Raw genomic sequence first — 27905 nt, 5'->3', positions numbered from 1 at the left:
TATTGACTAATTGTATTTTTATTGACAAAAAAAATTGTCACAAATATTATTAAAAAGAGTGACCAACAACTATTTATCACAAAAAGTACCAAAATTTGTGTTAATAATATATTTTGTCCCAATTAAATACGTTCCTACCATAATTTTAATGCCGCCAATATGCACATACGTTTAGTAACAACGAATAGTGACAACTTTGGTTACAACACTATAATTTTAGTAATAGTGAATTTATTTATAAAAAATACTTAGTTAACACAATTACTATACTATTCGTGACAAAAAAAGTTATCACAATTATCACAAACAATAGTGACAAACTATTTTTTGGTAACAAAAAAGGTATTATTTGTAACTAAATTATGAAGTGTACATCATAGAAGATCAGATTTGTCATTAAATGTCTTAATTCTTGTAGTGTACTGAGTCGTTTTATTATTATAATAATAAGAGCATATGTTATTCAAAGATATAGGCATCGGTGTTATACTAATAATTGATACATCTCACTATACTTGTACGTTTGAACCATGTAAAATAGACACCAAAGATCAGATCATTCAATCTTTAACTCAATCTTGATATTCCCCTCCAATGCTCAACCAAGTTAACATGCACAAATTTATATTCTTCTTATATCTTCAAGTAGATATTCCAAGTTAGAGTAGGATGAACCACCTTGTCTCACACTTTGTTTAGCCAACTTCGAATAGTGTTGAGCCCTTTCAAGGAATTCATCTTTTTGCTCTTCCATAAGCTCCCTCACCATCTTCTCAATTATGACTCGGTCGCAAGTGTCCTTCATGTCTAGGCCAACCTTCCATACCTCCGCAACATACCTACTATTCACTTGCTGGTCCCCGTGGACTGGCCAACCTATCATCGGCACTCCAGCAACTATGCTCTCCAGAATTGAATTCCACCCACAATGAGTTAAAAATCCAGCAACAGCAACGTGGCCTAGCACTGCACGTTGCGGAGCCTACTCCACAACGCAAGTCTTTTCTCGAGAACCGGTCAAGATTTCTGCCGGAATCTCCCCATCGGTCACTAACAGCGAGTTCAAAGACCACAAGAAGCGCTGCCCACTGTTCACCAACCCATGCCAAAACTCCACCAGGGTTTCTCTGCTCACCATTGTTAGGTTACCAAAGCTTACGTACAACACCGACTTCGGGGGCTGATTCTCGAGCCAATCCAAACACCTTTTACTGTTATCATCATCGTCGGACATTGTAGCGTGAATACTACCACCACTGGCAGCAAGGAATTCATGGAGTGGTCCGACGGCGTAAACGTTGGACATAATGGTCGGCATTTGGTCGAGTATCGGCCCCTCCAGCTCATGGAAGGTGTTGATAATGTGATGTTTGGCTTGGGTGTAATTCTGGGCGAGTTGATGGAAGTTTTGCATAATGGGATCATTGTCAATATCATTAATAAGTCGTAAATGTGCAGGGAGATCACGGAATCTAAGGAAACCTTCCATGCCCTTAACGCTGGTGATTAGCATATCCATGTCCCTTCCTAATGTTTTCTTGCACCCAAATCATTAATTAGTAAAGACAATTATTTCGAAGCATTATTTAAGCACACATGACACAAATAGGAAAATGCCAAATGAGCACCCCACCGACATCTCAATTAGTTTTTATGTGGTAGATTGTGAACAAAGACACATGATCAAGTTCTGACTCTCAATGTAAGAGTTACATGCAATGTAGTAGTGACATTCTTTTGGACATCAGACATTCATCCTCCACTTAATGACTTGCTGAATCACCATTATTTACCCTCTACTATCTTTATTGGGTTGGGATGTGAGATGAGATAATTTTGCTTTTTTGTGGACAAAGAAAAAGCCAGTTGATATTAAGTAAAATAATAAATTTGTCACTAATAATAACAACAACAACCACAACAACAACAACAACAATAATAATAATAATTATTATTATTGAAAATTTGTGAGAATCTTGTGATGGTTTAGAACATAAATTGTAACAAAAAGATTTTTAATGCAGTTCGGGATGGAAATTCCTAATCTACGAGGCACTTCTTGTAATATTGAGAAATAGCTGAATCCACTATTAGAGTTTGGGAACACTTTTACAGAATATAATCTAGATCTCAGTATCTCTCTCAATTGAAACATAACTCTAGTACTACTCCTAAGTGAAATTCTCTCTTCTCAATACTTCTCAGCTCTCAGTACAGAAGATAGGGAATTGAATGCTTGTCTTTCCTGACTAGCAGTGGGCTTTGATATGTCCTAGTTTGTGACAGTAGTAGCATTTGATTTTCTGTTTGTTGTGGTGTTGAAAGTGATGTTCTGACATCATTTCATATATATACTCAGTTCTGCCTGTGTGATTTCTTTCGAGTTTTGAGCTTCTCAATTCTGCATATCTTTTTAATTTCTCTATTTCTTTGACTAGTTCAATTATTTTTTCATGAGATTCATGTAGCTCTTCTTGAGTTTCTTTGTGAAAGATTTTTTCTCTTTCTTTTTTCGCTTTCCAGTACATGATTTTCCTGTATGAGATTACAGTTTACCTTGATAAGCTCTTCCCATTTTGATTTCAATTATAAGCATGAATTGTATAGTCCATCCATGTTATCTTTGCTTTCTGTTTCCACCCCTTTTTTCAATTCTTCTATTTCTTTGATCAATTCTCACTCCTTTTATTGAAAAGTTTTCATTTTTCTTTTATTTCTTCGTGAAGATGTTTTTCTCTTTCTTTTTCACTATCTAAGACACGAATATCTTGCGTGATGATGCATTTAATTCTGATGAGTTCTTCAAATTTTGATTTCAGTTGTATATATGTATCTAGAAGGTCTTCCACATCGTTTTTTGTTTCACTATCTTCATCATGATTGGTAGGAAATGCTACAAAGTTTGAATTGTCTCCTTTGCTTTCTGAGATATTGTTGTAGGTTTTGTTCTTCATTTTTAGATATGTTAATCATTTGGATTGAATGTGCCCATATCCCTTGCATTCGTAGCATTGTACTCCATCTAGGTTGTAAACAAGTTTCCTTTTGGCAATATCAATTTTCTGTCTAAGCGTGATCATATTTTCGTTGTTTGAAGTTTCTCTAATTTTGTTCATGAGTTTATTGAATTTTTCAACAATTATATTGAGTTTTTTTGTTAGCTGGATTATTGATTCTTCTATGTCTTTGATCTCATTATCTGAATGTGGTTCTTGTCTTATTTTGAATGCTACTCCTTTAGTACTAGGCTTTCCAAACATCTCTAGCTCATACGTTTGGAGATTTCATATTAGATCACTCAGTTTATATGTGTTTAGATCTCTACTCGAATGGCTGTGACTTTCATCATGAATCTTTCGGGTAAGGAACGGAGTACCTTTTTTACTAGTTTAGCCTCAAGGATAAGGTATCTTAGAATATACGTGGCTCTAGAATGTCAAGCATCCTTGCACTGAATTGAGTGAAATTTTCTTCTTTTTCCATTTTCAGATTTTTGAATTGTGTCTAGACCATTTATAGTTTGATTGCTTTACTATGGAATTTCCTTCATGATGATTACATAAGATTTCCATGTTGTTTTGGCTATATTTGTTGCACAAATCAGTTTGAAATTTCCATCATTCATGACTTTGGAGTTGTAACCATCTTGCTTGATTTCTTCATCTGTCCAGTCCTATTCGTCGTTCATATTTCCCTTTTTGTCTGTTGGAGGACTTCATCCCTTTTTCTACCGCTCGCTAGACTCTTTCTTCTTGGGAAAAATATTCTCATTCATGCTTTCCAGTAAGAATAATTTTCACTTTGTAGGACATGGGTCTACTGTTGATAATCCTTTTCTGGGAAAATCTTTCACGTTTCTACTAGTAACTTAAGAAACCTTGCTCTGATACCAATTAAAAATTTGTGAGGATCGTGAGATGGTTTAGAACATAAATTGTGACAAAAAGATTTTTAACGTAGTTTGCCATAATGGTCCTACAGTCGTGGACCACTACGCCATCATAAGATCTAACAATACCTTAGTCTGCTAAATTTGGTATTACTATTACTCTTTACCCACCTCCACTAGGAATGACAATTTTACCCGTACCCAATGGGTTCCTCGCATCCTCGCCCCTACGCGTTTTAAAATACCCGCACAATTTGAATAATGGGTGCGGGTATGAGGGTAATATCTATACCCGCGCGAGTATGGGACGGGTGCGGGGGAGGTATCCCCGCCCCCCACCCTCACCCGCACTTGCACTTATATATATTGTTATTTTCATTTATTATATAAGTTTATATATATTTTATAATTAAAACGCATAATGAATTAAACTTCTTAGTTTTTTATTTATGAAATTTGAATAAGAACAACACAAATAACATAATGAGTAATCACTTAATACAATTTATACTACCAACATAATTTTAGGTCCAATTAAGTACTAACTTCATTGGCACTTATTAAATTTTAGAGCTTTTGTTCAAATTTATAAAAAAATCTATGTGATAATTAGAATTATAGTATAAAATTTTTATTAAATTTAAATCTAATATTAATAATTAGAGTTACGAGTTGGATATTACCCGCACCTACAAAATCTCCGCGAAGACAGACATGTGGTATGAATTTCATCACCCACCCAACACCACTCGGCCCCATTGCCATTCCTAGCTCCACCCAACATTATTTAAAAAAAAAAAAAAAAAAAAAAAGCGCGCACGCAGCAGAGGAAGCACTGACCTTTTAGGGGAAGCTCGCCGGCCGGAATGAGTTGAGGGAGAGATAAGCACGTCCAGTTGGCGGAAGCGCTTACGCAATGAAACTGAAAAATGGGAAGCCCAACTTCCTCCGCCATTCCAACCGCGAAAGTCAATAGCCCGTCGGCAACGACGCACCTCGGCGGCGCAGCCTCCTCCTCCTTCTGCAGGTTGACGACCATCTCTTTCACTAGTGGCGTCGCCGTGGCCGCTAAAGAACCGAACACCTCAGGCACGCCGCGCGGGTGGTCGTCGGGGAGCCCGTCGGGAATATACTCGAAGCGAATGCTGCCGCCGGCGAAGTGGGATTTGAGATCAGAGAAGCCTGAGAAGGCATTCCGAGCGTGGACTGTCATGACAAAAGTGACACTGAGATGGGATTGACAAAGGAGTTGGGCAAAGTTGAGCATGGGGTGGATGTGACTTGGAACTGGAAAAGGGAAAATGATTACATGAGGAGGAAGACGATGAAGATAAGGTTTGAGAGGAGCAGATTCGTAATCCATCAATGAAATACTATGCTGGATCAATATGTAGAGGACTAGAGGGAAAGCTAATTATTATAACGGGGGAGTGAGGTGGGATTGAGACGTAAACTTAACGTTGGGACTAAACGCCCCACATCCCTTATAATTGAGAGGTAGAAATGGATACAATCATAATTGAGGGACGAAGTTATCAATATGAGTATAACTTAAAAAGTAAATATGTCATTTTTCCTTATTCTTAATTACATTTTAATTTTAATTAGTGTTAATACCACATATAGAACGTAGGTCTCTAACTATTGGGATAATCTTTTTAGTCTTCAACTTTCAATTCCATCAATACACATACTTTAACTTTCATTTTTTTTTTACCACAAATAGTCATCATCTGTTAGGATTTCTGTCGAATGGGTGTTAAATGTAAGAGTATTATCATTTCCTCATGTAATAATATATGTCCACTTTCCTACTTGGAATGACCACGGTTCAGCTTGAACCGAATTAGATACTATAGCAACCGTACCAAATCAAAACTGTAAGGACGATTCCAGTTAGGTTCAGAACAGAACTCAAAAGATTACAGTTTTGCTTTATTAAAATTAGGAACCAAAACAGTCGAATCTAGTTTCGGAACGGGTATAGTTTTGATTCCCAACCGGAAAAAATAAAATAAAAAATTAATTATTGAATTTGGATTATGTTTTTATTTATGATGGTGGAATTTTCTAATTTAATCTAAAGGGGGTGTATTCAAGACATTTAATAACTTTTATAGATTTTAAAAGTCTGCTGGTATACGATCCAAACTTTTAAATAGTCTTTAAAAGATGTTGGTATGCGACTAAGACTTTTAAAGACTTTTTAAAAGTCAACTGGTATTCGCTTCAAACTTTTATAGAGTTTTTAAAAGTTTATTAATATTTAAAAACTTATTAACTTTACTCTATAAGATTATGATTTCTATAAACTTTTTCATTAAAAATTCAAATAGTTTTTTTTTTTTTTCTGGGAAAGAAATGAGGGGTTAACCCGGGGTACAAATTCAAATAGTTGATACCAATATTAGTACTTTATATTAAATTCTTAGATTTATTTAAATTTTAGATGTTTATATTATTGTATAATAATAACAACAACAACAACAACAACAATAATAATAATATAAACCATTTTTATAAATTTGATATTTATATTTTAGAAAATAACTTATATATTACTCCAATATATAACGTCTATATATTATTACTATGCCTGCATGTGCATCTCAGTTAGTCATAAGGGTGAAGTTTTAGAAGTATACATATTATTACCATGGAAGAAGATAAAGAAAATATATGGTGGATACATGTGTATGGTAATAATAGTTGAAAAAAATAGCGAAATTTATAATGGAGAAGTATTTTTGACCAAAATATTATATAATACAACTTTGATAACATAATATATAAAAGATAAAAATAAAAATATGACAAAATGAAATGTATAACTTTCATTTACATGTACTGACCTCTCCATGTGGGAGGTCATGAGATTGAGCATCAGTGGAGGCGTTGTTGACTCTTTGTGATTCATTAGATTGAGAAAGTAGATTTGAACAGATACTATTTTTTTGGTGAGGATTTGAACAGATACTATAGTGTAATAAAGTTAGTAGCATTTAAAAAAATAATAATTTTTAAAATATATATTTCAACTATTTTTTTTAAAAAAATAAAAATCTCTCAATCATTACATTTATATGCATTAAATTCTTTGTCGGGAAAAGGAGAGGCGGAAAATTAAGGATCAAAAGAAGTTGAATTTACTCGTAATAGTATGTCAGAATAAGTGGAAGTAATACTCACAACGTAGCTCTGTTTGACAGAGCTTGTTTAGTAGCTTATATCTTATTTTAAGCTACTAATAAGTTATAAGCTCTGTTGGGTAATGTTTTCAAAATAAGCTCTTAGCTTAAAATAAGAGCTTATTTTGAAACGCTACCTTATGTAGCGTTTCAAAATAAGCTCTAACTTTTTTTCCATTTTTATCTTTATTATTTTAAAGAAATGACATAATTTACTCTTCCCAATTAAAATCCTTTTCTCTTATCCTTTATCCGCAACTTTTACCGCAATTATTATTATTATTATTATTAGATTTACAACAATATTGCTACTTCATTATGAGATGCTAGATCATGATTATGCTAATAGTTTTATTTTAAAATGTTAATTTTTTTAAAAGACAAAATGTTAAATTTTAATATGTAAACAAACTAATTTAAAATTTATAAAGATATCTTTTTTAGTCTTTTTACATTTATCAGCTTATCAAACAACTAATTTTACCAAACACTTCCAATCATAACAGCTAGCTTAACAACTCTTCAGTTTTCAGCTTCGAGCTTATAGCTTTTCAGCTTTCAGCTCTTAGCTTATAGCTTTTCAACTAGGTTTGCCAAACAGAGCCGTAGTGTATGTCGTGTTGCACAGTAGCAGGCAGAAGAGCCACGGTGGGTGCTGTTTTGGTTGCCTCGGACGGCGATTTCATTCTCCCCTCTTATTACAGGAAATTTGGCGTGCAAAGAGGTGTTATCTTGACTCCCACCAAATGCTGTTGAAGTGACTAATTTCCCGGAAATTAGGAGGCGTTGAAAAGTCAGTCGTCTTTGCCCAGGTGTGAACTGCAGACGGCATCCGTTTTCTTGCAGAAGTGCTCATGCGCTCTTGGCCCAGACAACGTCCTAGGCGTAGGGGAGATCGGGTCCTCTCCAACCAGCATCTTCCAACCTGGTGAGGATCGTGATGTGTCTTCTGTAAAACTACTCATTGATTGTTCCACTCTTCACCATTATTTATCGTCTTCTTGTTTTGAACTCTTCTCCTATGTCGGCTTCGCTATTAATGATTGTAGAGTTATTATGTCTTCTTTCATGGATTGCTCAGTTTAGTTCCTAGATCGTCAAATATTGTTGCTCACTCTAGCTAATATATGTAGCCTATTCTTAGACTACCTCTTTGTACTGAGACTTCGTCTCTCATAACTTTTATCTCCGTTTCTTTACCGTAATCCATTACACTTTTGTTTGCTTTCAAAAAAAAAAAAAAAAAAGAAGAAAAAAAACTATTAACCTCCGACCATAACTTTTATTTTAGTGTTGTTTTAATACGTGTACATTAAATAGTTAATAATATTATAATTATTAATATCCTAATAATAATAAGAGCAACACATCTGTTTAGAATTTATTTATTTATTTATTTATTATTATTATTATTTTTTTTTGCAATGACACTAGGATAGAAAGAGAGGAGGGAAGAAGGAAAAAAAAGTTTGACATCCCAAAAAAAATAGAGACCTAACGCGCCAAGCTGGCACTTGGATTGCACGCGCTCAGGGCACGGATGTGCGCGAGTTTCGCGAAAGGAAAGACTATTTTATCCTTTTCTCTCTTCAATGAGACCTACAAAAAATATACTATTGCAGGAGAAAAATTACCATAAAAAGTTAAAAACCATCAACAAATTAAAATGCCATATTTCATTTTTTAATATGACAAAAATCACCAAAAAACCATTAGTGTGGTTACTCTAATAATAGCTAATGGAAAATGTTACATGTTGCTGGTACACCAATCATATCTCATGTTTAAATAAAAATTTCTCACTTCTAAAAGTACCGCAAATCATATTAAGATCTTATCATTATTAAATTTTCAAGTTTATAGAAATTATAAAATGAACATTGCCATTATAAACTAGACCCTATATATATATATATATATATATATATATATATATACCTTCTACTTTTGATGAACCCTGATAGACACATTTAATTGTTTATTTTTGTGACGAGGTAAACCAACATAAGTGACTTATAAAGAAAGTCAATAAATCGCTCTCGTTATGAGTCAAATTAATATTCTTCTTATATCTTCAAGTAGATGTTCCAAGTTAGAGTAGGATGAACCACCTTGTCTCACACTTTGTTTAGCCAACTTCGAATAGTGTTGAGCCCTTTCAAGGAATTCATCTTTTCGCTCTTCCATAAGCTCCCTCACCATCTTCTCAATTATGGTTCGGTCGCAGGTGTCCTTCATGTCTACGCCAACCTTCAATACCTCCGCAACGTACCTACTATTCACTTGCTGGTCGCCGTGGACTGGCCAACCTATCATCGGCACTCCAGAAACTATGCTCTCCAGAATTGAATTCCACCCGCAGTGAGTTAAAAATCCAGCAACAGCAAAGTGGCCTAGCACTGCACGTTGCGGGGCCCAGTCCACAACACAAGTCTTTTCTCCAGAATCGGTCAAGATTTCTGCGGGAATCTCCCCATTGGTCACCAACAACGAGTTCAAAGACCACAAGAAGCGCTGCCCACTGTTCACCAAACCATGCCAAAACTCCATGAGGGTTTCTCTGCTCACCATTGTTAGGGTTCCAAAGCTTACGTACAACACCGACTTCAGGGGTTGATTGTCGAGCCAATCCAAACAGTTTTTGCTGTTACGATCATCACCATTGGACATTATAGCGTGAATACTACCGCCATTGGCAACAAGGAATTCATGGAGTGGTCTGACGGCGTAAACAACGTTGGAAATCATGGTCGGCATTTGGTCGAGTATCGGCCCCTCGAGCTCTTGAAATGTATTGATTATGTGATGTTTGGCTTTGGTGCAATTCTGCGAGACTTGAAGGAAGATTTGCAGAATGGGATCGTTGTCAATATCATCAAGTCGGTAATGTGCAGGGAGATCACGGTATCTAAGGAAACCTTCCATGCCCTTAACGTTGGTGATTGGCATGTCCATGTCCCTTCCTAATGTTTTCTTGTACCCAAATCATTAATTAGTAAATGTAATTGTTGAGTTTGTCTCATATATGGATTAGGAATATGAGTTTTGTCTCATACTAGGAATAGGAGTGAAACAGGTAGACCTATTGTACATGGATTAGATGCCTATAAATATATTGGTTGTATCCCAAAGGGGCCGTGTCACCACCATAACCATCACTATGAATATAAGAATTGTTTCACTCCCGTGGATGTAGGCACATTGCCGAACCACGTAAATCTTGTCTTCTTTACCCTTTTTGCCATTATTATTGTTTCTTGTTCTTGTTAATCTCAACAAATTGGTATCAGAGCATAGTTGATCAGATAGCTAGTTCAAGTATAAAATTCAATGTATCAAAGTTTGATGGTATAGGGAATTTTGGGTTATGGCGGTCTAGGGTAAAGGATTTGTTGGCATATCAGGGCCTTCTGAAAACCTTGAGGGCGGAAAATCCAGCAAATCTGGAAGAGGCTGATTGGAAGGAGTTGAAGAAGCAGGAAGCTACGGACGTGGTACATGCTGATGAATCTTATTATAGTGAAGGTGATGTTCTAGCGGTAACTAGTAACAAGTTCAAACATTGTTTGGACTTGTTGGGCATTTCTAGATGCTAGATGAGAAGGTGGTGAGAGGCGCTGTGGTGTTGGGCAGCGCGGATACCAGGAGGGGTTGCGGACCTGGTATGGGTCGGGCTTGTCATGAGTCACGATTGGTATGGGCAAGTATGACACTGGTATGGGCTGGGCTTGTCATTAGTCTCGGCTGGTATTGGTATGGGCCAGTATGGCACTGGTATGGGTCGGGCTTGGCATGAGTCACGGCTTGTATGGGTTGGGCTTGTCATGAGACATGGACCTGGTACGGGTCAGGCTTGGCATGAGTCACGGCTGGCATGGATGGACGCTTCAGGATGAAGCGGTTCGTGAACATGCACTGGGAACGTTTGATGTTGCGTGGTGCGTGTTGCTAACCAGTGGCAACTACTGGTTAGTGAAGCATTGGGCAAGGCACACGGGTTTAGTGTGACTTTGCAGGGGCGCTGTTGTGTTGGGGCAGCGTGGATACCAGGAGAGGATATGGACCTGGTATGGGCCAGATGCAGGAGGTCAGCTGAACGTGCAGTTAGAAAGATGAGAATATGCTTGAGGGCAAGCATAGTTTTAGTGTGGGGGAATTTTGATGAGCATATTTTATACCTTAATTTAAATAAGATTTTATAGGTTAATTTTATTATTTATATTTTATATTCCATTATTTTTAGTATAATTTGTTATATTAGGTTTAGAGAACTTAATTAGTGAATAAAATAATAAAGAAAGCTTATTAAGCCAAGTTAGATAAATTAAAATATTATATTGCTTTGGGTCCCACTTGTTAATAATCCGTAAATCATACTTTGCTTCCCTTTGTTTTCCTGTACGTATAATTAGTATTATATTCTATGTTTTGTTTGGTTTACGGCAGGTTGCAGACGCGAGACGGAGAAGGCACAGAGCTTCGGATCAAGCGACTTCGACGGGTCTTCTTTGCGCAATTATTGATGAAATTAACCATCTTTTGAATTTGAAGATGAATTTGTTGAAGGAATTGGCTATTGATGCGGTAAGAGCCTGAATTTTAGGGAAGATTGTTGATTTGAAACCCTATAAAAGGAGAGCTATTCTGATGTATTTGAGGCAGATTGTTCCTTCTAAATTCTTATATTTTAGAATAGTTTTCTCTATGTCTAGCTAGATTTTCTTAATCTGATTCAAGAGATTTGAAGTTTTAGTTGTGAATTTAGGGAGGTTCTACTTCAATTAATTTATTGGATTCATGTACTTCCTGTTCTTTCAAAGTTAATTTTACAGGAAGACTGATAGTAAATTAAATTGACAACTTGGTTTATTATTTTTTATCCTATTGCTATCTATGAGTTTATGATCCGTAATTGTCATAAACGATTAGACCGAGTAGCTTGTATTAATTTTATTAATGTGATTAGTACACGAATGACAGGAAGACTAAGTTGCAGGTTGTAGCTATCTCAATCTGTGATTTAGGCTTAGTTGTTTTCCATTAAAGTGTAATGATGTTATTGGGTGAATATGGAACGCTATCGTCCCCAGTTTATTCAATAACAATTGTTGGTTTGAATGCTTAATTTGAATCAATTAATTTAGGGAGAACAAAGACTAGTTACGGCTATCCTAATTAGTCTTTGGCTAAGTACTTAAATCTAATTTAATTTTTAAGAGCCGATGATCTGAGTCACATCTTTAAAATTCATTTCCCCTTGAATCAGAATTCAACATCTCTGAACTTGTTATTAATTATTGTTTATTTTATTTATTTTATTTATTCTTCTCAAATCCCCCAATTTTCCCTACTTTGAGTCATTTTATTTTAATTAAAGAAACGAAATTCATTAGTTCTCTTGGGATTCGACCTGGTCTTGCCACTACTACAAATTAGTGGAGTGAGCCAGTATTAAATTTGTAGGGCTTCGACAACCCTGCCAAATTTTGGCGCCATTGCCGGGGAACTAACATCGTTTCTTGAATTTTTTATTTATTTATTTTTTTTCTTTGTGATTGTTTCTATTGTCCTTAGTGTTGCATGACTCGTTCCTCTCATTCGGGAGAATTGCAATATATCCCTGAGATTGAGAAAGTCGCAAGGCAACTAAGGAAAGAAACAAAGCAAAGAAATAGCTCCTCGAGTTCTGAAAAGGTAAATTCAACCTGTGATCCAGTAAACGAGGAGGTTGCAAGTAAAATGGCTGAACCAAATAATAGAACACTTAGGGAGTTAGCTGCACCGGATCTAAACCAACAACCTCTATGCATAACAATACCAAATCTTGAGGTTGATTTCGCTTTAAAATCTGGTTTGATCCATTTACTTCCTATTTTTCGAGGTTTAGCTGGTGAAGACCCACATAAACACTTGAAAGAGTTTCAAGTAGTTTGTGCAGGTATGAAACCACGTGGGGTGACTGATGAGCATATAAGTCTTAGAGCATTTCCATTTTCATTAAAAGATAAAGCAAAAGATTGGCTCTATAATCTTTCCCCTAATTCAGTTAACACGTGGAATGATGTGAAAAAATTATTTCTAGAAAAATTCTTCCCTGCATCTAGGGCAACTAATATTAGGAAGGAAATATATGGGATAAGACAATGTACAGGTGAAACATTGTATGAGTATTGGGAAAGATTCAAGGAGTTGTGTTCTAGCTGTCCACACCATCAAATCTCAGACCAACACTTGATACAGTACTTTTATGAAGGGCTGTTACCTACGGATAGAAGTATGGTAGATGCAGCTAGTGGTGGTTCTTTGGCTGACAAGACACCTACGGATGCTAGACAATTAATATCAACCATGGCAGAAAATTCTCAACAATATGGGACACGTGCGGATGGATCTATTCGTAGAGTTAACGAGGTAAGTACTTCTCAACTTAAAAATAAAATTTCAGATTTGACTACTCTTGTGCGTCAAATGGCTGTAGGACAGATGCAATCTACGGGAGCATGTGGAATATGTTCATTTGTCGGGCATCCCACAGACATGTGCCCAACATTGCAAAATCCAAATCAAGAGTTGAATGCAATAGGGGGATTTCCTGGTCGACCCAACCGAAAATATGATCCCTTTTCAAACCAGTATAATCCCGGATGGAGAGATCATCCAAACTTGAGCTATGGGAATCAAGGAGCGCAACCAAGGTTTCAAAATCAGAATTTTAGACAATTCCAAACACCTCAGCAATCTCAACCCCAAGCTTCAAATTCAGGTATGTCTTTAGATGAAATTGTTAAAGCACTTGCTAATAACACTCAACAGTTTCAACGAGAAACAAGAGCAAGTATTCAACAATTGGGCAATCAAGTTTCTCAATTAGCCACATCTGTTAGCAAGTTGGAAGCCCAAGCTTCGGGGAAACTACCATCACAAACGGAGGTAAACCCTAAAGAAAATGTAAATGCAATCACATTGAGGAGTGGTAAGCAACTTCAGCCTGAATCTCCATTATCAGTGGAAGAGGAAAAAGAAGGAAAATCAAAGGAGGAAAGTGAGTCTACGGCTAATGAAAAATCCAAGGTAAGTTCTGAATCTTCTTTTGGTCAATATGATTCATCTCTACCCCCTTTTCCTTCAAGGTTAGCAAAATCAAAAGAAGAAGAACATGAAAATCAGATTTTGGAAACCTTTAGAAAGGTAGAAATCAACATCCCCTTACTAGAAGCCATAAAACAAATTCCTAAGTATGCAAAGTTTCTAAAGGAACTTTGTACCAATAAGAGGAAGTTGAAGAGTAAGGAGACCATCATATTGGGTAAAAATGTTTCAGCCATGATAAGTAATGATCTACCTAAAAAGTGCAAGGATCCTGGTATGTTCACCCTACCCTGTATAATTGGTAATAAAGAGATTAAACGTGCCATGTTAGATTTAGGTGCATCAATAAATGTCATGCCATTTTCCATTTATCAAGCTTTAAATATAAATTCTTTGCAAGGAACTAGAATAGTTGTTCAATTAGCTGATCGTTCTTGTGTGCATCCAGTTGGAGTCGTAGAAGATGTTTTAGTGCAAGTTAATGGACTGGTTTTTCCTGTTGATTTTTATGTTTTGAAAATGAATGATGATGCAATAGATCAATCAACTCCAATTTTGTTAGGTAGACCATTTATGAAAACTGCTAAAACAAAGATAGATGTTGATAAAGGTATTCTTTCTGTTGAGTTTAATGGAGAAATTGCTGAATTTAATATTTCTGATGCAATGAAGTATCCTGATGATTACCATTCTCTTTATCATGTGGATGTAATTGATTCAATAGTGCAAGATGTTTTTGAAGATAGTTTTGCTGAAAATTTGTTTGATTTAGAAGCTGAATTTGATTTAGATGAGTTTGTTGATTCTTCTTGTGAAGTTTTATCAGCTGTAATATCTGGTTTAAATTCTGCAAATGCTGATTTTTCTTTAACTCATGAAAAAATGTTGCCATCTGTGTTGCGGGCTCCAACTTTAGAGTTGAAAACTCTGCCTGATCACCTCAAGTATGTATACTTAGGTGAGGGAGAGACATTACCCGTCATTATCTCAAATAAGTTGTTACAGGAACAAGAAGATAAGTTGGTTTCACTGTTGAAAGAACACAAAACTGCAATGGGTTGGACTTTAGCTGATATAAAAGGTATAAGTCCAGTTGTTTGTATGCATAGAATCCATTTAGAAGAAGATGCCAGACTAGTAAGGGAGCCACAGAGAAGACTCAACCCAACATTGAAGGATGTGGTATTTAAAGAGGTTCTTAAACTTTTGGATGCAGGTATAATTTACCCGATTTCTGATAGTGAATGGGTAAGTCCAGTGCATGTAGTTCCAAAGAAAACTGGTATAACTGTGGTAAGAAATCAGAAGAATGAACTGGTACCCATGAGAGTGCAAAATGGTTGGAGAATGTGCATAGATTTTAGAAAACTGAACTTAGCTACAAGAAAGGATCATTTTCCTTTACCTTTTGTTGATCAAATGTTAGAAAGGTTAGCTGGAAAATCTTGTTTTTGCTTTTTGGATGGATTTTCAGGTTACTATCAGATAGCCATTGCTCAAGAAGACCAATAAAAAACTACTTTTACTTGCCCATTTGGAACATTTGCATTCAGGAGGATGCCGTTTGGCTTGTGTAATGCACCAGGAACATTCCAAAGATGCATGATGAGTATTTTTTCTGAATTTATTGAGAGTTGCATAGAAGTGTTTATGGATGACTTTACTGTTTATGGTGATTCCTTTGAAGTGTGTTTAAATAATTTGTCTAAAGTTTTAAAAAGATGTATTGATGCGAATTTAGTTCTGAATTATGAAAAATGTCATTTTATGGTTAGTCAAGGAATTGTGTTAGGGCATGTAATTTCAGCTAAGGGGATAGAAGTTGATAAAGCTAAAGTAGATTTGATTGTGAACTTACCCTACCCTACTAATGTTAGGGAAGTTCGTTCTTTTCTTGGACATGCAGGATTTTATCGCAGGTTTATTAAGGATTTCTCAAGGATTGCTGTCCCATTATCTAAACTATTGCAGAAGGAGGTTACTTTTGAGTTCGGAAAGGAATGTCAAGAAGCTTTTGACAAGCTTAAGGCACTGCTGACAAGTGCTCCTGTTATTCAACCTCCAAACTGGGAACTCCCCTTTGAGATTATGTGCGATGCCAGCAACTATGCAGTTGGAGCTGTTTTGGGTCAAAGAGTTGGGAAGCAAAGCCATGTCATATACTATGCTTCGAGAACATTGAATGCTGCACAATGCAGTTACTCCACAACTGAAAAAGAACTTTTAGCTGTTATTTTTGCTTTAGATAAATTTAGATCTTATTTGCTTGGTTCTAAAGTCATAGTTTTTTTTGACCATGCGGCATTGAAGTATCTTTTGGGAAAAAAAGAATCTAAGCCCAGGCTGATAAGATGGATTCTATTACTTCAGGAGTTTGATTTGACAATTAAGGATCGAAAGGGAGCTGAAAATCCAGTGGCGGATCATCTAAGTAGATTGGTAAGAGATGAGGATATACTTCCTATTTCTGAAAATTTTCCTGATGAGCAATTATTCCAGTTGTCAGGTATGGTTCCTTGGTATGCTGATCTTGTTAATTACTTAGTGACGGGAGTTTTACCCGGTTACATTAGTAAGTCTAGGAAAGAAAAAATAAGAAGTGAAGCTAAATATTATGTTTGGGATGAGCCATATCTGTGGAAGTTTTGTGCTGACCAAGTAATAAGACGATGTGTGCCTGAAAATGAACAGCAGTCAGTTTTAGCTTTTTGTCATAATTATGCATGTGGTGGTCATTTTAGTCCTAAACGAACTGCGAGAAAAGTGTTGGATAGTGGTTTGTATTGGGAAAATTTGTTTAAAGATGCATACTTGTGCTGTAAAACTTGTGAAAAATGTCAGAAAACTGGTTCATTATCTCGTAGGAATGAAATGCCTCAAATTCCTATTTTGATTGTGGAAATATTTGATGTGTGGGGAATTGATTTTATGGGACCTTTTCCATCATCTTGTGGCTTTCAATATATTCTGTTAGCGGTTGATTATGTGTCAAAATGGGTGGAAGCAAAAGCCACCAAAACTGATGATTCTTCCGTAGTTGCAGGTTTTATGAAATCTAACATCTTTAACAGATTTGGAGTTCCGCGTGCTGTTATAAGTGATCAAGGGAGTCATTTTTGCAATAAAGTAATTGAAGCATTGTTCAAGAAGTATGGAGTGCATCACAGAACAGCTACAACGTACCATCCCCAAACCAATGGGCAAGCTGAAGTGTCCAACAGAGAGGTAAAATCCATTTTGGAAAAGACTGTGAACACAGGTAGGAAAGATTGGAGCTTACGCTTAGATGATGCGCTATGGGCTTATCGGACAGCTTACAAAACTCCGATTGGGATGTCCCCTTATCGGTTGGTTTTTGAAAAAGCTTGTCATTTGCCAGTAGAAATTGCACATAAAGCCTATTGGGCAGTACAACGTTGTAATATGGGAATGAAGAAAGCTGGTGAAGAAAGGAAATTGCAGTTACAGGAATTGGAAGAATTGAGGTTAGATGCTTATGAAAATTCTAGAATATACAAGGAGAAAACCAAGATGTTCCATGACAACATGATTTTGAGAAAGAATTTTGAGGTAGGCCAAAAAGTTTTGTTATATAATTCTCGTTTGAAGCTTATGCCTGGTAAGTTACGTACTCGTTGGATTGGACCTTTTGTTGTTTCTAACATTTTTCCTTATGGTGCAGTAGAGATTAAAAGCATTGATACAGGAAAACTTTTTAAGGTTAATGGTCACAGGTTGAAACCATTTCATGAGGGAATGGCAGTTTTGAGTTTGGAAGATGTTGATTTAGCCCTCCCGGAGTACTTTAATTGATAAAAACACGTTTGAGGTTACGTCGGGCATAACGACGTTAAACGAATGCGCTCTTGGGAGGCAACCCAATTCAATAATCCGTCTTTTTTCTTTATTTGTTTACTTATTTTTATTTTTATTTTTCAAATAAGTCTTCTTAGAATATGCTCAATTTCTTTGTGAATATGTGAAGTTTTTATGTGTGCATACATTGAGGTCAATGCATGAATTAAGTGTGGGGGAGAGTGTTGCACACTGATAATGGGTAAATAGGACTTGATGACTTGTTTTGATTACTTTCTTGTTATTTAGGGATATGTCTTAAGTTAGGATATATTTTTGGTTTAGAGTTTTAACACATGAGAGAAGCAAGCATGATTTTATTTTTCTTTTATACAAAAAAATTATATTTTAAAAATTCTTGTTAGTTTTATTGAATGAAAATGAGCAAGACTTGATGCAATTTGACCTTTTTGGTGAGCTTTTGAGCCTTAAGAGCAACACTTTGCTCGATTTTCTTTGTTGTGTGATATCAAGCATGGCTTGTGTATGCTAGAACTTGCTCTTAAATGCATTTTAAGACCACATTCAAGTGGGTTAGAACATGAGGATGAAGAGGGCACTTAGGTTGAGTCACTTTTGGCCAAAAAGCCTACCTTACATTTTAACTCTTAGTGAGCCACTTTGAGCTTTTAGCCTTTCTTTTCTTTTAATTACCATATTACAAGCTATTTTTCCCTTTCTTTGTTAATTCCCCCCAATGAATTTTGAACCTTTGAATTGAAGGAATCATATTGGTCTATCTACACAAAATTTTGCTTGTTGTTATTGACAATAAATTGTTTACTGTGAGTTCAAGATACAATTGAAAGCTGAAAAGTGAAAAGTGTAGCTCTTATTGGGAGCCAAGTGATGATTCTTTTTGAGTGAAATTGGGAAGTTTGCAAAAGGAAAAGAATGAGGAGGATTGAGGAAAAAGTGTTGAGAGAAAAAGAAAAACACAAAAAAAAAGAAAACCAAAAAAATGAGAGAAAAAAAACAAAACAAGAAGAAGAGAAAAGAAGAGTTTGAATAAAGTTGTATACTAGAGGCAGCAAAATGGTTTGATTGATGAAAAGAAAAAAACATGAAAATGAAATGGGAAGGCGATGGAGGAATGAAGGTTTGTTCAGAGCTTTGAAATTTGCTTAGGGTGAAATTTTGTGTTAAAGGCTTATGTGATTCCTTCAACTTGATAAGCCTAAAAATTCCTTTTACCATATCCATTGTCCCTAGCCAAGTTACAACCTTCAATAAAGACCCTTTGATTCATGGTTTAACTCATGTTTGTTAGTGGTGGAGATTTGATTTACTTGCAAGCTTATGGGATTACTTGCTATGTTTTGATTGGAGAGTTTGATACACTAAACCCTAAACACTATGAGTGCAATGAGTGAATTTTGAATCCTTGTGAGGGTGTTAAGTCTTGTTCATTGACTTCTGATAAAACTAGTGAGTTATTATTTATTTTTCAAGTGTTATCAATAAATCATGCTTGTTCTCTTAAGTGTGTTTCACCTTTAACCCTTAAATATATAATAATTTTTGAGATATTTCTAGATAGCTTTGAAAGGAGTCGGAGAAGTTTATGTTAGAAAGATGAGAATATGCTTGAGGGCAAGCATAGTTTTAGTGTGGGGGAATTTTGATGAGCATATTTTATACCTTAATTTAAATAAGATTTTATAGGTTAATTTTATTATTTATATTTTATATTCCATTATTTTTAGTATAATTTGTTATATTAGGTTTAGAGAACTTAATTAGTGAATAAAATAATAAAGAAAGCTTATTAAGCCAAGTTAGATAAATTAAAATATTATATTGCTTTGGGTCCCACTTGTTAATAATCCGTAAATCATACTTTGCTTCCCTTTGTTTTCCTGTACGTATAATTAGTATTATATTCTATGTTTTGTTTGGTTTACGGCAGGTTGCAGACGCGAGACGGAGAAGGCACAGAGCTTCGGATCAAGCGACTTCGACGGGTCTTCTTTGCGCAATTATTGATGAAATTAACCATCTTTTGAATTTGAAGATGAATTTGTTGAAGGAATTGGCTATTGATGCGGTAAGAGCCTGAATTTTAGGGAAGATTGTTGATTTGAAACCCTATAAAAGGAGAGCTATTCTGATGTATTTGAGGCAGATTGTTCCTTCTAAATTCTTATATTTTAGAATAGTTTTCTCTATGTCTAGCTAGATTTTCTTAATCTGATTCAAGAGATTTGAAGTTTTAGTTGTGAATTTAGGGAGGTTCTACTTCAATTAATTTATTGGATTCATGTACTTCCTGTTCTTTCAAAGTTAATTTTACAGGAAGACTGATAGTAAATTAAATTGACAACTTGGTTTATTATTTTTTATCCTATTGCTATCTATGAGTTTATGATCCGTAATTGTCATAAACGATTAGACCGAGTAGCTTGTATTAATTTTATTAATGTGATTAGTACACGAATGACAGGAAGACTAAGTTGCAGGTTGTAGCTATCTCAATCTGTGATTTAGGCTTAGTTGTTTTCCATTAAAGTGTAATGATGTTATTGGGTGAATATGGAACGCTATCGTCCCCAGTTTATTCAATAACAATTGTTGGTTTGAATGCTTAATTTGAATCAATTAATTTAGGGAGAACAAAGACTAGTTACGGCTATCCTAATTAGTCTTTGGCTAAGTACTTAAATCTAATTTAATTTTTAAGAGCCGATGATCTGAGTCACATCTTTAAAATTCATTTCCCCTTGAATCAGAATTCAACATCTCTGAACTTGTTATTAATTATTGTTTATTTTATTTATTTTATTTATTCTTCTCAAATCCCCCAATTTTCCCTACTTTGAGTCATTTTATTTTAATTAAAGAAACGAAATTCATTAGTTCTCTTGGGATTCGACCTGGTCTTGCCACTACTACAAATTAGTGGAGTGAGCCAGTATTAAATTTGTAGGGCTTCGACAACCCTGCCAAATTTTGGCGCCATTGCCGGGGAACTAACATCGTTTCTTGAATTTTTTATTTATTTATTTTTTTTCTTTGTGATTGTTTCTATTGTCCTTAGTGTTGCATGACTCGTTCCTCTCATTCGGGAGAATTGCAATATATCCCTGAGATTGAGAAAGTCGCAAGGCAACTAAGGAAAGAAACAAAGCAAAGAAATAGCTCCTCGAGTTCTGAAAAGGTAAATTCAACCTGTGATCCAGTAAACGAGGAGGTTGCAAGTAAAATGGCTGAACCAAATAATAGAACACTTAGGGAGTTAGCTGCACCGGATCTAAACCAACAACCTCTATGCATAACAATACCAAATCTTGAGGTTGATTTCGCTTTAAAATCTGGTTTGATCCATTTACTTCCTATTTTTCGAGGTTTAGCTGGTGAAGACCCACATAAACACTTGAAAGAGTTTCAAGTAGTTTGTGCAGGTATGAAACCACGTGGGGTGACTGATGAGCATATAAGTCTTAGAGCATTTCCATTTTCATTAAAAGATAAAGCAAAAGATTGGCTCTATAATCTTTCCCCTAATTCAGTTAACACGTGGAATGATGTGAAAAAATTATTTCTAGAAAAATTCTTCCCTGCATCTAGGGCAACTAATATTAGGAAGGAAATATATGGGATAAGACAATGTACAGGTGAAACATTGTATGAGTATTGGGAAAGATTCAAGGAGTTGTGTTCTAGCTGTCCACACCATCAAATCTCAGACCAACACTTGATACAGTACTTTTATGAAGGGCTGTTACCTACGGATAGAAGTATGGTAGATGCAGCTAGTGGTGGTTCTTTGGCTGACAAGACACCTACGGATGCTAGACAATTAATATCAACCATGGCAGAAAATTCTCAACAATATGGGACACGTGCGGATGGATCTATTCGTAGAGTTAACGAGGTAAGTACTTCTCAACTTAAAAATAAAATTTCAGATTTGACTACTCTTGTGCGTCAAATGGCTGTAGGACAGATGCAATCTACGGGAGCATGTGGAATATGTTCATTTGTCGGGCATCCCACAGACATGTGCCCAACATTGCAAAATCCAAATCAAGAGTTGAATGCAATAGGGGGATTTCCTGGTCGACCCAACCGAAAATATGATCCCTTTTCAAACCAGTATAATCCCGGATGGAGAGATCATCCAAACTTGAGCTATGGGAATCAAGGAGCGCAACCAAGGTTTCAAAATCAGAATTTTAGACAATTCCAAACACCTCAGCAATCTCAACCCCAAGCTTCAAATTCAGGTATGTCTTTAGATGAAATTGTTAAAGCACTTGCTAATAACACTCAACAGTTTCAACGAGAAACAAGAGCAAGTATTCAACAATTGGGCAATCAAGTTTCTCAATTAGCCACATCTGTTAGCAAGTTGGAAGCCCAAGCTTCGGGGAAACTACCATCACAAACGGAGGTAAACCCTAAAGAAAATGTAAATGCAATCACATTGAGGAGTGGTAAGCAACTTCAGCCTGAATCTCCATTATCAGTGGAAGAGGAAAAAGAAGGAAAATCAAAGGAGGAAAGTGAGTCTACGGCTAATGAAAAATCCAAGGTAAGTTCTGAATCTTCTTTTGGTCAATATGATTCATCTCTACCCCCTTTTCCTTCAAGGTTAGCAAAATCAAAAGAAGAAGAACATGAAAATCAGATTTTGGAAACCTTTAGAAAGGTAGAAATCAACATCCCCTTACTAGAAGCCATAAAACAAATTCCTAAGTATGCAAAGTTTCTAAAGGAACTTTGTACCAATAAGAGGAAGTTGAAGAGTAAGGAGACCATCATATTGGGTAAAAATGTTTCAGCCATGATAAGTAATGATCTACCTAAAAAGTGCAAGGATCCTGGTATGTTCACCCTACCCTGTATAATTGGTAATAAAGAGATTAAACGTGCCATGTTAGATTTAGGTGCATCAATAAATGTCATGCCATTTTCCATTTATCAAGCTTTAAATATAAATTCTTTGCAAGGAACTAGAATAGTTGTTCAATTAGCTGATCGTTCTTGTGTGCATCCAGTTGGAGTCGTAGAAGATGTTTTAGTGCAAGTTAATGGACTGGTTTTTCCTGTTGATTTTTATGTTTTGAAAATGAATGATGATGCAATAGATCAATCAACTCCAATTTTGTTAGGTAGACCATTTATGAAAACTGCTAAAACAAAGATAGATGTTGATAAAGGTATTCTTTCTGTTGAGTTTAATGGAGAAATTGCTGAATTTAATATTTCTGATGCAATGAAGTATCCTGATGATTACCATTCTCTTTATCATGTGGATGTAATTGATTCAATAGTGCAAGATGTTTTTGAAGATAGTTTTGCTGAAAATTTGTTTGATTTAGAAGCTGAATTTGATTTAGATGAGTTTGTTGATTCTTCTTGTGAAGTTTTATCAGCTGTAATATCTGGTTTAAATTCTGCAAATGCTGATTTTTCTTTAACTCATGAAAAAATGTTGCCATCTGTGTTGCGGGCTCCAACTTTAGAGTTGAAAACTCTGCCTGATCACCTCAAGTATGTATACTTAGGTGAGGGAGAGACATTACCCGTCATTATCTCAAATAAGTTGTTACAGGAACAAGAAGATAAGTTGGTTTCACTGTTGAAAGAACACAAAACTGCAATGGGTTGGACTTTAGCTGATATAAAAGGTATAAGTCCAGTTGTTTGTATGCATAGAATCCATTTAGAAGAAGATGCCAGACTAGTAAGGGAGCCACAGAGAAGACTCAACCCAACATTGAAGGATGTGGTATTTAAAGAGGTTCTTAAACTTTTGGATGCAGGTATAATTTACCCGATTTCTGATAGTGAATGGGTAAGTCCAGTGCATGTAGTTCCAAAGAAAACTGGTATAACTGTGGTAAGAAATCAGAAGAATGAACTGGTACCCATGAGAGTGCAAAATGGTTGGAGAATGTGCATAGATTTTAGAAAACTGAACTTAGCTACAAGAAAGGATCATTTTCCTTTACCTTTTGTTGATCAAATGTTAGAAAGGTTAGCTGGAAAATCTTGTTTTTGCTTTTTGGATGGATTTTCAGGTTACTATCAGATAGCCATTGCTCAAGAAGACCAATAAAAAACTACTTTTACTTGCCCATTTGGAACATTTGCATTCAGGAGGATGCCGTTTGGCTTGTGTAATGCACCAGGAACATTCCAAAGATGCATGATGAGTATTTTTTCTGAATTTATTGAGAGTTGCATAGAAGTGTTTATGGATGACTTTACTGTTTATGGTGATTCCTTTGAAGTGTGTTTAAATAATTTGTCTAAAGTTTTAAAAAGATGTATTGATGCGAATTTAGTTCTGAATTATGAAAAATGTCATTTTATGGTTAGTCAAGGAATTGTGTTAGGGCATGTAATTTCAGCTAAGGGGATAGAAGTTGATAAAGCTAAAGTAGATTTGATTGTGAACTTACCCTACCCTACTAATGTTAGGGAAGTTCGTTCTTTTCTTGGACATGCAGGATTTTATCGCAGGTTTATTAAGGATTTCTCAAGGATTGCTGTCCCATTATCTAAACTATTGCAGAAGGAGGTTACTTTTGAGTTCGGAAAGGAATGTCAAGAAGCTTTTGACAAGCTTAAGGCACTGCTGACAAGTGCTCCTGTTATTCAACCTCCAAACTGGGAACTCCCCTTTGAGATTATGTGCGATGCCAGCAACTATGCAGTTGGAGCTGTTTTGGGTCAAAGAGTTGGGAAGCAAAGCCATGTCATATACTATGCTTCGAGAACATTGAATGCTGCACAATGCAGTTACTCCACAACTGAAAAAGAACTTTTAGCTGTTATTTTTGCTTTAGATAAATTTAGATCTTATTTGCTTGGTTCTAAAGTCATAGTTTTTTTTGACCATGCGGCATTGAAGTATCTTTTGGGAAAAAAAGAATCTAAGCCCAGGCTGATAAGATGGATTCTATTACTTCAGGAGTTTGATTTGACAATTAAGGATCGAAAGGGAGCTGAAAATCCAGTGGCGGATCATCTAAGTAGATTGGTAAGAGATGAGGATATACTTCCTATTTCTGAAAATTTTCCTGATGAGCAATTATTCCAGTTGTCAGGTATGGTTCCTTGGTATGCTGATCTTGTTAATTACTTAGTGACGGGAGTTTTACCCGGTTACATTAGTAAGTCTAGGAAAGAAAAAATAAGAAGTGAAGCTAAATATTATGTTTGGGATGAGCCATATCTGTGGAAGTTTTGTGCTGACCAAGTAATAAGACGATGTGTGCCTGAAAATGAACAGCAGTCAGTTTTAGCTTTTTGTCATAATTATGCATGTGGTGGTCATTTTAGTCCTAAACGAACTGCGAGAAAAGTGTTGGATAGTGGTTTGTATTGGGAAAATTTGTTTAAAGATGCATACTTGTGCTGTAAAACTTGTGAAAAATGTCAGAAAACTGGTTCATTATCTCGTAGGAATGAAATGCCTCAAATTCCTATTTTGATTGTGGAAATATTTGATGTGTGGGGAATTGATTTTATGGGACCTTTTCCATCATCTTGTGGCTTTCAATATATTCTGTTAGCGGTTGATTATGTGTCAAAATGGGTGGAAGCAAAAGCCACCAAAACTGATGATTCTTCCGTAGTTGCAGGTTTTATGAAATCTAACATCTTTAACAGATTTGGAGTTCCGCGTGCTGTTATAAGTGATCAAGGGAGTCATTTTTGCAATAAAGTAATTGAAGCATTGTTCAAGAAGTATGGAGTGCATCACAGAACAGCTACAACGTACCATCCCCAAACCAATGGGCAAGCTGAAGTGTCCAACAGAGAGGTAAAATCCATTTTGGAAAAGACTGTGAACACAGGTAGGAAAGATTGGAGCTTACGCTTAGATGATGCGCTATGGGCTTATCGGACAGCTTACAAAACTCCGATTGGGATGTCCCCTTATCGGTTGGTTTTTGTGAAGGTGGAGATGGTGAGATAAGTCTTTTCTCCTAAAGAGCATATTCGTCAAGGTGGAGATTTGTTGAGTTATCTTTTCTCCTAAAGAACATATTCGCCAAGGTAGAGATTATTGAGTTTGTCTCATATATGGATTAGGAATATGAGTTTTGTCTCATACTAGGAGTAGGAGTGAAACGGGTAAACCTATTGTACAGGGATTAGATGCCTATGAATATATTGGTTGTATCCCTAAGGGGTCGTGTCACCACCATAACCATCACTATGAATATAAGAATTGTTTCACTCCCGTGGATGTAGGCACATTGTCGAACCACGTAAATCTTGTCTTCTTTACCCTTTTTGCCATTATTATTGTTTCTTGTTCTTGTTAATCTCAACAGTAATTAATTATAAAGCAGGATCAATTGTGTGAAAAATGTAATACTGTTGATAAAAAATATATATTTTTTTACATTCAAATGTAAAAGTATTACATTTTTCTCTTATAATTATTATATTTTTCAGTATTACATCCCTAGACTATCAGTCAGTATTCAAGTGTGATGACCCATATCAACTATGGACAATGTACTAGGCAAAAACAATGACCCTATTTGGTAACATAGTTATTAGCTTATCAGTCAATTTTAGTTTATTTGACCACTATTAGTTGTTTGACTTGGTTAAATAACTAATATGAGTGTTTAATTAATTATTATTTTGTAAGAGCTTATTATTTCAGAATAAATGCTAAAATTCAAAAAGCTGCCCTGCTCAAAACAGCTTTAATTTTTTGATAAGCTTTTATGAGAAAATCATTTTGCATATAATCAGTCATAATGTTATTAACTAGTAAAATTCACTGACCTAATCAGCTAACAGTTATTTACCAAACTTGGGATGTAAAGAGAAGAGAGAGAGGTTGAACTAACGTAAACTGACCTTTTAGGGGGAGCTCACCGCCTCGGATGAGTTGAGGGAGGGAAAGAGAAGTCCAGATGGCGCAAGCGATCACGGGTTGAAAGTAAAAAAAGGGGACTCCAACTTCCTCCGCCACTTCAATCGCGAAACTCAACAGCCCGTCGGCCAGGACGACGCACCTCGGCGGCGGCGGCGGCGGCGCCGCAGCCTCCTTGAGATTGACCATGAGCAGCATCTCTTTCAGCAGTGGCTTAGCGGTGGCCGTTAAAGAAACCAACAGTTCTATTACGCCGCGTGGGTGGTCGCCGGGGAGGCCGTCGGGAATGTAATGGAAGCGAATGCCGCCGGGGTAGCGGCTGAACTGGGATTCGAGATCGGAGAAGCGTAAGAAGCCATTATTCCGAGCGTGGAGGGTGAGGACAAGAGTGACTTTGAGATGGGAGAGGCAAAGGATTTGAGCTAAGTTGAGCATGGAGTGGATGTGGGATGGAAGTGGGAATGGGAACATGATTACATGAGGAGAAGAAGGATGAGATTCATGGGATGCAACTAAATCAACTAATTGCTTATCCATCATCAAATGTAATGTTCAATATAATGAATTAGCTGAAGTTTGCCCATATATATATGCCAAAAATATATAATATATATAGTAACAAAGTCTTAACTTATATTTGCATAGTAATAGTAGTCAATTTGCAGTGTATGGTGCTCGACTCAATCCTCCAAGCATGCATATATATATATATATATATAAAGTTGTAGAAGGTGCTAGATGGTAGTCCGATAGTGGGTACCTAGCACCTAATAATAAGGTGTAGCCATCTTAAACTCTCAAAAAAAAAACTCGACCCAGTTAGGCGACTCGGCTTAGTATTGGACGTGGACTCAACCGAGTTAGGCACCAACTCAACAAAGATAGGCATTGATTTGGCTGAGTCGGGTGCCTAATCGGCCGAAAACTAAGGATCCGCTAACTAAAAGACGGGGATGAAATCTCATATATGGGCCTAATGGCGCCTAGTGTCTAGGTCAATTTTTACAACATTATATATATATCATCATAATCA

At 36.0% G+C, this 27905-nt stretch overlaps 2 protein-coding genes across 3 annotated transcripts; both read right to left on the bottom strand.

The window, feature by feature from the left end:
* Positions 1-459: 459 nt before the first annotated feature.
* On the bottom strand, positions 460-27405 carry LOC109171896 (7-deoxyloganetic acid glucosyltransferase-like). Its single transcript, XM_019320984.1, has 3 exons — positions 26857-27405; positions 9150-10040; positions 460-639 (listed from the first exon to the last, which is right to left on the bottom strand). The coding sequence occupies exons 1-3, from the start codon at positions 27341-27343 to the stop codon at positions 623-625; spliced, it is 1395 nt and encodes a 464-aa protein (XP_019176529.1). The 5' UTR covers positions 27344-27405; the 3' UTR covers positions 460-622.
* On the bottom strand, positions 534-5271 carry LOC109171897 (7-deoxyloganetic acid glucosyltransferase-like). Of its 2 annotated transcripts, XM_019320986.1 has the most exons (3): positions 4926-5271; positions 4730-4895; positions 534-1527 (listed from the first exon to the last, which is right to left on the bottom strand). In XM_019320986.1, exons 1-3 carry the CDS (start codon positions 5250-5252, stop codon positions 983-985), a joined length of 1038 nt encoding a protein of 345 aa, XP_019176531.1. In that variant the 5' UTR covers positions 5253-5271; the 3' UTR covers positions 534-982. The 2 variants fall into 2 exon arrangements, with proteins under 2 accessions (XP_019176531.1, XP_019176530.1); XM_019320985.1 differs by having other exon boundaries at positions 4730-5271.
* Positions 27406-27905: the final 500 nt, after the last annotated feature.

The sequence above is a fragment of the Ipomoea nil genome, unplaced genomic scaffold (assembly GCF_001879475.1).
Source record: "Ipomoea nil cultivar Tokyo-kokei standard unplaced genomic scaffold, Asagao_1.1 scaffold0382, whole genome shotgun sequence".
Lineage (NCBI taxonomy): Eukaryota > Viridiplantae > Streptophyta > Magnoliopsida > Solanales > Convolvulaceae > Ipomoea > Ipomoea nil.
The sequence above is the reverse complement of the archived record's forward strand: the minus strand, read 5'-3'. Positions and strand labels throughout refer to the sequence as shown.